Below are 12101 nucleotides of genomic sequence, written 5' to 3'. Positions count from 1 at the left end.
TGGGAAATGTTATAAGAAGAAAGGGAAGGTATCTGGCATGTGTGCACCAGGACTCGCTCCCACGCTGCAGGAACAAGCTTGAGTTTTTCCTTCTGTCCCCAGTTTACATCGTTCTATCTTAATGGCAGCACGAAAAGTGGGTGAGGCATACGGGTCCCCTCCAGCCAGTGTGCGGGGCAGTTTCTCAGAAGTGGCTCCAGGCTCTGCCCAAGCCCTGCATGGCCTTTCTGTTCTTTCTCTTTCTTAGTTTTCTTGAGTTCCCCTTCGGTTCTTATCATCACTGTATCTCCAGTCATAAGTAATTACGCAAAAGGCTCCACAAGATGAGAGGGACTGTACGTGCAGAAGTAACCGGCACTCACATTCCAAATGATCTTAAAAAAATACAGAAAATCAATAATACTCCTAGAGAGGCCCAGACCTTATTCTGGCCGAGCAGAGAAAAGAAAGGACCATTAGGTGAGTGCCTACTACTTCACATGTTTGATCTCATTGGAACCTCCCAGCATCCTGTGTGGCAAGTATTATTCCCATTTTGAGAGGTGAGGAAATGGAAGCTCAGAAAATTTCAAATAATTTGAGGGAGTTTGATGATTTGAAACCAAATGGGTTTACTTCCAAAGCCCAGGCTCTTTCCATTACACCACGTTGTAGGTTCTCGTGGGTGAAGAAGACCAGCCCTTTCCCCACCATTTTAAATATGCATAGTCATGCCCGGCCACAGCAGCTCAGTGGTTGAGCACCGACCTATGAACCAGGGAGGTCACGGTTCGATTCCCGGTCAGGCACATGCCTGGGTTGTGGGCTCGATCCCCAGTCGGGGGCGTGCAGGAGGCAGCCAATCAATGATTCTCTGTCATCATTGATGTTTCTCTCTCCCCCTCTCCCTTCCTCTCTGAAATCAACAAAAATGTATTTAAAAAAATAAAATATGCATCCTCATTTCTTGAGGAACGCAGGATATATCTGAGAGGTCTATTCCCCTGACCCTGTGGTGAATGAGTCTGTCTCTCCTAAAAGAGGGGTGGCCAGACAAGCACACAAACACCGACCCAGGCAGGCAAACCCAAATTCTCGGAGGGGAAATTCTCTCTGCCTTGAAGAAAGCGGACTCTGCCACGTATAGGAGAGGCCCTGTTGAATGCCCCACATGTTGACCTAGGGGATCCATAGTCAATAGGTTGTCTAGTTGGCCACAAACATCAAAGTAGGATAGAAATACCTGGGCCATTTCCGTTGTTGATCTAGCTAAGGGTATGCGTTAAAGAGTTTGTCAGCACTGTCTTCTACATATAAGTGTTATCTGGGTATGGCCTCAATTAGCAAGCTGGGTTTTTAGTAAGAATCTCTAGTAGGATTATCTGTGTTTAACCTCAATTTCCTTATCTACAAAATAAGGGGGTTGTTTGAATGACTTTTAAGGCCCTTCTATCTCAAACGTCTTTAATTTTGTGTGGCTGTTGATGTGTGTGTAGGCGATATTTGATCACCTAAATCACATTAGTACCATAAACACATAATCAAATTAAATCCACAATCAAGAGGAATAAATAATCAAAAGGCGGTATTGCACTGTATTCTCCAGGGTAAAATCAGGCTGCAGAGAGGGGCTGCCGAGCCATCCAAACGGGGGCTGGAAGAGAAACTGTTGAACCCGGGCTTCTAAGTCCCTTAAATCCAGTGATTTGAGCTCAGAAGAGCTAACAGGACAAGAAACTGTTTGTGCAAAAGAAAGAATTTTGAAGGAGTCACAGTAGGAAGGCACCACTGCTGTGCAGTGAGGGCCACCAGTGGGGAGTGGGGAGGACCCCCGAGGGGCGCGGACAGCTTCCCTGTTACACAAGTGGGCGCGGGGGAGGGACACAGGAGCTTGGGGCTCACGAGAGTCCATGGCTTGTCAATAATGACAGCCATTCACACTTGAGAGGATCCAGTCTTCATTAAAAAAGATGTTCTTTTCCTCAAAAAAGACATAGTAGACATAGAAAGTTATAATTATTTCAAAGTACTTGATATCAGTCTCTCCCAATAGGTTATATGGGGTGGCAGATGTCCACGTGAGAAAACTACGCCACAAGCACAACTGTTCAGCAGCAGCAGAGCAAGAAATGCGTCCAAGGAGTGGGTTCCTGGGGTCGCTCCAGCCACCACCACAGGACTTTTCCAGGCTTTAGCAGGTCCCGCTGGCTCTGCGCTGAGGCTGAAATTTAACGATGGGGAGGGAGCTCGCTCTCTTGAGAAATGCACAGGACAGGTCAATTGTGGAATTCCACGTGGATTACAACTGTCGCATGGCCTCAGGCACGATCGGACAGAAGGTAGGAAAGAACTAAACGTTATGAGCTGGTGAGCCTCCTCCCAGAACAGGAAAGGCAGTCAGCAGCGGCCCGGCACCGGGAGGACACGGCCTCAGCTGTCCAAGGCGCTCTGCGTTTCAGAGGACACGGTCCTCACTGGGGTCCAGGCTCAGAAGAAAGGACGCCGGATTTCCGAGCTTTGGGAGGTGGTGGAGGTGGGACTTTGGCTTCTCTTCGCACGGGCAGTGGGGGAGCAACCTGAGGGAGCAAGGAAAAGGAGACATGAGTCCTCTTTCTTCCCAAGCCTGCCTTCTCCTCCACACTTCCAGCTCTGCTTCAGCTTCTAGCTAACCTTTGCCAAGTGGAAAGGGAAGTGAGGCTGACGTATCCTCCCTCGTTTGCCTTGAGTCTGTTATGCGCCAGCACTGATCTATCCCCAACACGTGGGTACTGGGCGCTCAATAACATTTGTTAAAGGAATGAAGGCAACCTACCAGAGGCCATTCCGGAATGACCGTCACCCACTCAGAAGTAAACTCCTAAGTATAAACCAGAACGCTGCCTGAGTCCCCGCTCCACCCGGGTGGGGAACGGAAACGCTCACGCTTCCATCAGGTGAGAAGGCCTCCCTGCGCCCGCTCCTTCCCGCTGAAAGCTGCCCTAGCTTTTATGGTTTCAGGAAGAACCAAGAATTGAGCAGTGACAAGTCCTATGGGAAACCTGTCCACTAAAAAGCCTGGAAAGGCCAAGGCTGCGTTCCCACGAGGGTGCTCTCCGGCCCGTGCCCATACCTCCGAGGAGTTCCTCTGGCTGCTTTTGGGGGGAGGGGGAGGAGGCAAAGTAGCAGTCACCAGCGCATCTGTCTGCAAAGATGGGGAGCCTAGAAAGGATACAAAGGAGATGAAGACAGAAAGAATTCATAAGGAATCTCATGGAACTTCTGGTTGCCATGGTAACACCTGAACCAACCAGCCAAATTGCTAAGCTCATAGTCCATGCTTACTGCGGACGGAATGAAGACCTGCTCACTCCTAGTGACAAAGGCAGTGCCCTTCATTCCCCGGAAGGCTTCACAAGAAGCTCTGCTATAAAAATTCCACTTTTCGTTCAGGGTTTTTACCATTAAACTGATGACGAAAACATTTCCTAGGATTTAGGGTATTACTCTGTTCTCTGACGTTCCCCAAGTGCTTAAAAAGTCACATAATCGGTGGCCTATAAATACGAGTTAAATTTAACTGAACTGTCTGTTTTATCCTTTAAAGGGTACGATACCCACTTCCTCCAGGAAACCTCACCTGCTTCTCTCTAGCTCTTGGTTGACCACTGTCTCCCGTTGGGCGCAGCAACTTACCCTGCAGTGCTCCCCTTACCAAGGGTGCCTTGGAATTCTCCTCAGGCCGTGTGGCCGCAAGGAGCTTATGGGCCTATTTCTTGCCCTCACTTTGGACCCTTCCCTAGATAAGGTACAGGGCTATCTAGTCAGTAGGTCATAAGAAACTTGCATCCTCTCTGGTCCTGCCTGGATCTACCTCATTTAGACTTTCATAATTGCAAAGGGGAGTGACGCCCCTTGGAGCACGAAAGAAAAGGTTAATGAGTCCTAGTAACCCGAGGGCTCCTTGGTTTGGCAAGGACTAGTCTAACTGCATTATACCCATGATGACTGAACTGGACCAGCTTTACATATACCTTGTGGCTGTTTTGGTAAAAAATTGCTCAGATTCATAAATACACTCCATTCTTAGTAAAATGAATATAAGGGATTCATATACAGGAAAACCTACTGCCCTAGCTGGTTTGGCTCAGTGGATAGAGCATCAGCCTGTGGACTGAAGGGTCCCAGGTTCGATTCAGGTCAGAGGCACATGCCCGGGTTGCAGGCTCGATCCCCAGTAGGGGGCATGCAGGAGGCAGCCAATCAATGATTCTCTCTCATCATTGATTTTTTTCTCTCTTTCTCCCTCTCCCTTCCTCTCTGAAATCAATAAAAAATATTTTAAAAAACCAACAACAAACTTACTTAGGGTCCTCGTAGCTTTAGGAGTGAGGGGAGGCGGGCTCAAGGGTGTTGACGGAGGAGGTGAAGAACCATGGAATGGTGTCAGCCGATTGTCCAACAGCTGGAGACTCTTCGGCCTTTGTGCTTTTCTGGATGGACTCTAGCATGGGGGTGGGGGAAACAGGAAAACGTACTCACGGTGAGGACGACTGAACTCATCAATGCTGAACAACCTTGTCTGCTGAGCAGAAACGTGTTAAAGGCGTAATTCCAGGAGCCATTTTAAGCTTAGCCCATTCCCATGAGGTGGCCACCCTGGCAAAGACACTAACAGCAATTCCCGAACCACAGAGTGTTTCCTGGCCGGCTGTGGACCTGGTTTTGACCACAGTTGGATTGTGTCGTTTAGGCTGGAAGTGAGCCACCCTGATTCTCAGGGAAAGCTGGTCTGGCCACACTTGATGTGGCTTTACGGAAGGAAAAGTACCTTTTATTTTTTTTTAAGTTAAAAGAAGAGAAATGACAATGTTTAGACTGACTCATGGAACATGGTGGCAAGAACCACATGTTTACACTGTGGCCCAAGATCTGACGCCATTGTTGGCTTAGAGACTCAGATTCTCCGAACAGGCTTTTCTTAGCACAGGCTGAGAACTGCCCCCGCCACAGGCTGCGGGCCCTGGGAGAGCCATGGCCAGGCTTCTGTCTGCTGACTCGGAGCTGTGAGGTGAATGGCAGTGTCCCTGGCTATAGGGAATGCTCTGGAAAACCTCTGTCGCATCCCTCCACCCCTTTTCTTACCATCAGATCAGGCTCTGGCGCTTTCTCTGCAATGACCTGGGACTTGCTCAGGCTCCATTCTTTTCTCTTGGACTTGCTGATCCGGTTCTCATTGTCCTCTTTGAGGGGCACATCTTCCACTCGGGCACCTGACGAGGCCCTGCGCTCCACAAGTGGCTCCAGGACCGACCTATCAGCAGAGAGCACGGACATATCACTAAACACTGGTGACCTGTGACCTCCCTCTCAGGTTCTAAAGCTGAATTTCCAGCTGCCAACTGAACTTCTCAAGGTAAACATGTACAGAAGTGAGACCATCCAAAGTACAGGAAGAAAATATTAGTGACTATTTATTTTATCTCAGGAAGAGAAGGTCTTATTAAACTTACAGGCAAAGACAGAAGTCACACAGTAAAAGATCAATGGGCAGCTTTGTGTAGAAGATAACAGCACATGCTCTGCAGTCAGACAACCGTGTCCAAACCCTACCTATACTTACTTGTTGGATGACCTTGGGCAGATAACCTTGTTATACCTCACTTTCCTTATCTGTAAAATGGGGGTAATAATAGTACCTTCCTTGTAAAGTTATTACAAAATAATCTGAGTATTCCTTAAATGGTTTTTAATGGCAATGAGAGATTTTCAAGCACAGCAGTAAATGTTGATTCAAGAACCAAAATTAGATCCTATGTATAGAGTGAGTTTTATGAGAAACAGGAGAGTCTCAAAATATCACTCCACAAATTATTTTTTATTTACAAAGGGAAGAATAGTAACTACACAGAAAAGAAAATGAACAAACCCTTAACCACATGATCAATTAACATCACCATTAAGAGAAAAAAGGACATAATGTGCTTCTGGATATAATACCGGAAATGAACTCATCACACAAAATTGTATAACCTGAATCCTAAGCATAAGGAAACTCCTGAGTGAAGGGAGGTTCCATGAAACAACTGGCTCATAATTTTCAAAGATGTCAATATTGTGAAAGACAAGGAAAGACTAAGGAAACTGTCCTAATAAAGAACAAAGAGACATGGCTAAATACCATATATGATCCTGATTGGATCCTGTGCCTGAAATTGCTATAAAAGACATTGGAAAACTGACAAAACTGCAATATGAGTTGTAACTTAAAGTATTATGTCAATGTCAAATTTCCAGGCTGTTCTGCAGGGAGTGGTTATCTATATAATAAAAGCCTAAGTGACCGTTATGGGGGAATGACCAGAACGACCAGTTGCTATGATGTGCTCTGACCACCCAGGGAGCAGATGCTCAATGCAGGAGCTGCCTCCTGGTGGTCAGTGTGCACCCACAGGGGGAGCGCTGCTCAGCCAGAAGCCGGGCTCACGGCTGGCGAGTGCAGCGGCAGTGGCGGGAGCCTCTCCCACCTCTGCAGCAGTGCTAAGGTGAGCAAGCAGGTGAGCGGTAAGGAGCAAGGGGTCCTGGACTGTGAGAGGGCGCAGTGAACGAATTTCATGCACCGGGCCTCTAGTATAAGATAATATGCCTGTTCTTACATTATGATGTATGTAACCTAAGCTCAAATGGCACAGTGAGGTAAGAAAGAGGGGGAAAGACAGAGAAGAGAAACAAATGTGCCAAAATGTAAAAAAAAAAATAAAAAATGGGGGGGGGGCGCTTAAAAAGATACATCTTTATGATGGGTATCATTTAGAACTTAGGAATGGGTATTTATTTATTTTTTAGCCCTCACCCAAGGATATGTTTACTAATCTTAGAGAGAGAGAAAGGGAGACAGAGACATATCGATGTGAGAGAGAAACATTGACCAGCCACCTCTTGTACGCAACCCATCTGAGGACTGAACCCACAACCTGGGTATGTGCCCTGACTGGGAACCTTTTTGTGTATGGGATGACGCCCCAACCACCTAAGCCACCCAGCCTGGGCTGGAATAGGTATTTAATAATTCCTAAATTGATTTAAAATTGGTAGGTTTTGCTTCATAAAAATAAGAAGTGTGGAGGGATGCACAGGTAGAGCGCAGAGGGCTTGTAGGACAGTGAGATCATTCTGCAATGGTGCATGCATATCATCACACATTTACCAAAACTCAGAATGTACGACACCAAGAGTGAAGCCTAATGGAAACTATGGACTTTGGATGGTGATGATGTGCCAGTATCGGCACCTCAACTGAAAAAATACACCACTCTGGTGGGGGATGCTGACAATGTGGGGGCTGTGTGCGAGGGGGCAGTGTATATGCGAGCTCTCTGCACCTTCTGTTCGAACTCACTGTGAACCTAAAACTGCTCTAAAAATAAAGCCTGTATAAAAAGACATTTTTGGTATGAATAAGACAATATAAAAACCACAGCGATCAGCTCTTAGTATCTAAAAATTAAAAGCTTCTGTTCAGCAGAAAGCATCATTAGTAAACTAAAACTATTTGCTATGCATATTTTTTAAAATTGATTTGAGAGAGAGAGAGAGAGACATTGATTTGTTGTCCCACTTATTAATGTAAGTATTGGTTGCTTCCTGTATGTGCCCTGACCAGGGATTGAACCTTTGGCAACCTTGATGTATTAGGACGATGCTCTAACCAACTGAGCTACCTGGACAGGGCTGCCATACATATTTTTGATGGCAAATATCTTTAATATATGAGAACTTTTACAAATCAAAAAGGAAAATATGAGTAGTTAAAATACAGAGGGGCCTTGACTTACGAGTGTCCCGACTAAGGAGTTTTTCAAGATACGAGCCGTTTCTCGGCCGACTTTTTGAGTTGCGAGCTAAAATTCGGGTTACGAGCCAGCTTCAGATACCCCACCGCTAGTTGGAGCAGCGAACATCACAGTGAACGCCACGACATCAGCCCAGCATCACGTGTCTCACTCGTTCACTTTAAGATTTGACATATGAGTAATTTGAGTTACGAGCTCCATCACGGAATGAATTAAACTCGTAAGTCAAGGCCCCCCTGTATTTTAAACTTATCAAAGGATATAAACAAGTGTTTCATAAAAAATATCCAAAATATTTTTAAAATTTTAGTGTCACTAGTTATTAAATACACAAATATTAAAACAACATATTTGGAGAGGATAATCTGGAAAATTTTTTTTACATTTTATTTTGAAAATTTCCAAACAAAAGAAAGTGGAGATAATAATAATAAACTTCTATATATACATCAAAAATGATCACTCATGGCCAACCTTGTTTCTTACACACCCAGTCTATTCCTGCCCCCATAGATTAGCTGGAAGTGACTCTTGGATGTCACATCATCTCATCTATAAATATTTCAGTGCCTATTTCTATAAGACAAGCCCTATCTTCATAGCATAACTACAGTCCCGCCATCATTCCTAAAAAATTAATCATTTCATCAAACATCCAGTCAATGGTCAAATTCCCTGATTGTCTGATAACTGTTTTTGTAAGTGGTTTGTTTGAATCAGGATCCAAACAAGATTCATTCAGTGTATTTGGTTGCTATGCTTCTTACGTCATTTTAAGCCCTTTAAGCTGTAGGTGCCCTTTCTACAAAATAGATTTTCCCTCTGTGTGGCAGGATGAGAACGTCCCAGAGAAGTTCGATTAAGGAACCACTGGAGCCACAATGGGAGATGCTTCTAGAATGCAATTTTTTTTTCTTATTTCAAATTATTCTCTCCTCTTCTGAATCACTTTTTAAATTTATTTTTTAAAAGATTAAATCTGAATTTTTTATTTTTTGGTATTTTCCAATTGTTACAGAGAGAAAAACAATCATCACCCAAGACTCTACCGGATCAATTATTACTTTACTTGAGAGACTGAGAATAAAGGTAAAAGACTGTGAGTCACTAAAATTAGTCAAAGAGATGTGAGTTTCAGTAGGGCCTAATTATGAACCAAATTAAATCACTAAACAGCTACATATAGTTATTTACAGTCCCACAGTGTCTGAGTTACTTTTTTCTTATAACGACAACTTCAACAATTTCCCCGAAACATCAAAGATTAAATTTTTTTAAAGTTTGGTTTGGAGCCCCTACTTCGTGGTGCTCTAAGCAGGCACTTAGCTGGCCAGCTGTGTAATCACTCCGGCTTCCTTAACAAGATGCATTGTGTTTCACAAAGCAATTCTCTTTCTGGGCCTTAGTCTCCCATTTGCCAAACAGGATGGATACATTCTACTTTCTGCCAACGAAGAATTGATCCCGTACAGATGGAACACCCATATCACCACGGAAGTTTAATGAATACTGTGCCATAACACTGGTGATAGGAGACTCAGGGTCATCAGGTGTGACCCTGAGTAACCATTGGACAGGTTATTTTTGTGTGTTATAATATGAAATTACAGATCTATGAGTAAATGGTGAGTCAGTTGGCTTGACTTATTTCAACACTAAAATACATAATGAAGTTACACAATGAAGTTAGGTATTCATCATACATATTCACTTAGGCAGGTCACAAAACGGTACCTGCAATGCTTCTGCGCTTATGTACAATGTGTATGTACTTTTCCTATATTACCAACTCAAACTTAACAGTGGTTACTTCTGAGTGACAAAGTTATAAGCCTTCATTCTTTCAAAAGTTTCTAATACTTTGAAAAATGTCTACATGTACATATATTAACTTTATAATTAGCAAAATATTATTTTAAAATAATACCTTTAAAACAAAAGAACACACCATAAATGCACTCCTTCAAAATATTTTAAATTTGAGGCTGTGGAAAGGCACTCTGTGTTTCTGGCAAGGAAAGCTCCGAATCACAAAGCCATCCATCCTCCTAAAGTTAGTCCATAAATGGAATGTAAAAGGGGATCCTAGACAAATTAATCCCAAAGTGAGCAATGGGTAAAACTAGGCAGGTAAATTCTGAAAAGGATTACTAGATGTTAAAAATCTTTTAAGTCTATAGTAATTAAAACTGCATAACAGCAGTGGATAAACACAAAGGTAGATCAAAAATAAAAAGGGAAAAAGTCCACAAATAGGCTAAAGAACATCTAAGAGTGTGATATTTTAATAAGGTTGACATTTCAAATCAATAGAGAAAAGACAGCTTGCTTACTAAATGTTATAGAAAGAACTGGGTAGTTGTATGAGGGGAAAAAGTTGGCTTTATACCTCACACTTTATATTAAATTCCAAAGAATCAAGATTTAATTGTGAATAGTGAAACCCTAAAATTAGTTTCTTGTAGGGAAGGCCTTCCGTCACGATATTATATGCAGAAGTTATAAGATCAAATATTAATATACTTGATTACATAAAAAAGTCAGAACTAAAAAATTTGAAGCGAAGTCAAAAGATAAGGAGATCTGCCCAGCCAGTGTGGTTCGGTGGTTAATTTTTGAGCATCAACCTATGGAACTAGGAGGTCACGGTTGGATTTCCGGTCAGGGCACATGCCTGGGTTGCAGGCTCAATGCCCAGTGTGGGGTGTGCAGGAGGAAGCTGATCAATGATTCTCTCTCATCATTTATGCTTCTATCTCTTTCTCCCTCTCCCTTTCTCTCTGAAATCAATTTAAAAAAAATATATATATATATATATCAAGGAGATTTAACCAAACCACTATGCTGTACACCTAAAACTAATACAAAATAATACTGAATGTAAACTATGATTAAAGAATAAAATTTTAAAAAACAAAGGAGAAATTACGGGAAACATTCAACTCATTTCACAGACATGGCCAACATCCAACAGAAAATGTACACAAAATATTTGACCACAGTTCATAGAAAACAAAACACAAACAGCTACTAAACAGATGAAAAAATGATAAACTTCATACAAGATAAATAAAAAAAAAATCCCTATTCCAAGAAAATATTTTCCACCTACCAGATTGGCAAAAATTAAAAAGACTGGTAATATACAACTTGGTGGCAAGGTGCAGGTGACCGACCAGGCATGTATGTTGCTGGTGGGATTGTAAATTGGTATAATCTCTATGGAAGTCAGTTTAGAAATAATTTTGGAAATTGCAACTATATAGGTTTGACAGAGCAATTTTACTTTGGGAATTTTTCTCCTGTGGATATATTTATATATTTGCAAAATAACTGATTTTTAAGATTCCTAGTTGCTGCATCAACTAAATGACCACCAACAGGCTCTGGTGGCATGTATCCAGTGCAGACATACCACAACATGTCTGCAGCTCAAGTAAAGAGGGGCTCTCTATGTTCTGAAATGGAATAGTTTTAAAGATCTCGTAAGTGAAAAAAGCAAGGGAAACAGAGTATTACACGCTGCCATTCATAGAATAAGGAAGTGTGGGGAGAAATGTGTGTTGAGGTATTGTGTGCACCTGTGAGGAGCTGCTGGAAAGGCAGCAGGAACCTGGATGCTAACATCGCCTGCCTCTGCAGAGCGGCGCTGGTAAGCTGGGAGGCAGGGGTCCATGGGAGATGCTTCATGATAAAGCTTTTTGTACCTTTGGAATTTCATATCTTGGGGTTAGATTAACTATTCATGAAATAAGTTTAATTTTAAAATTATTTTTTAAAATTAAAATGATAAAAAATGAAGCAATAACTACAAGTTATTGTGAAAAAATCAATCAGAATGTGATTAGGTAGATGTTAGGATGTGACACTGTTATGGTTCCCTCTCTCCCCCACCCCCCGTTTTTCATAGCTGTTGTTATCATTATGTAAATAATGGTATTCCTCATGAGGAAGAAATTAAGAATGACCCAAAGGCTAATAACCCATGAACTCTGAATTATTTCCCTTGTGAGGATAAGTATCTACATTGACGAAGTCTCACTTTGGTACCAAAAGTAAATATTGGAAAGGAGTTACTCCACCCCTCCTGGCAATTAAAGATCAAACCCTTACCCATCGGATCCTGGCCTGGAGGAAGCATTATCGGATGAGTTAGAAGAGGTGGAAATCACAGAGGACGTCACCGAGGTGATGGACAATCTCCGCAGCGTAGACGACATGATGTAGGGCAGCACAATGGACCCCGTGCGGCTCTGCTTCCTCTCGGTCAGGTTGGGTGGCTGGAGAACACAT

General features: G+C 42.9%; 1 protein-coding gene and 1 long non-coding RNA gene across 7 annotated transcripts in view; one reads left to right on the top strand and one right to left on the bottom strand.

The window, feature by feature from the left end:
- Positions 1–308: 308 nt before the first annotated feature.
- On the top strand, positions 309–8911 carry LOC111827298. The gene is made up of 2 exons (XR_002830794.1): positions 309–459; positions 8827–8911. It is a non-coding gene; the product is annotated as an uncharacterized LOC111827298 (long non-coding RNA).
- The window catches only part of DOCK5 (dedicator of cytokinesis 5), a 155927-nt gene continuing 145255 nt past the window's right edge, over positions 1430–12101 (bottom strand). For 5 of the 6 annotated variants that reach the window (XM_023759110.1, XM_023759111.1, XM_023759113.1 and 2 more), the window contains 5 exons: positions 11922–12088; positions 5101–5269; positions 4321–4459; positions 3089–3177; positions 1430–2555 (listed from right to left, as the gene is read on the bottom strand). In XM_023759110.1, coding sequence (XP_023614878.1) covers positions 2451–2555; positions 3089–3177; positions 4321–4459; positions 5101–5269; positions 11922–12088 — 669 coding nt within the window. In that variant the 3' untranslated portion in view covers positions 1430–2450. Of the gene's footprint in view, positions 2556–3088; positions 3178–4320; positions 4538–5100; positions 5270–11921; positions 12089–12101 lie in introns of those variants that run through there. The other variant, XM_023759112.1, reaches the window with a different exon arrangement.

Source organism: Myotis lucifugus, unplaced genomic scaffold, assembly GCF_000147115.1.
Source record: "Myotis lucifugus unplaced genomic scaffold, Myoluc2.0 scaffold_148, whole genome shotgun sequence".
Lineage (NCBI taxonomy): Eukaryota > Metazoa > Chordata > Mammalia > Chiroptera > Vespertilionidae > Myotis > Myotis lucifugus.
This window is presented reverse-complemented; position numbering and strand designations above follow the sequence as displayed.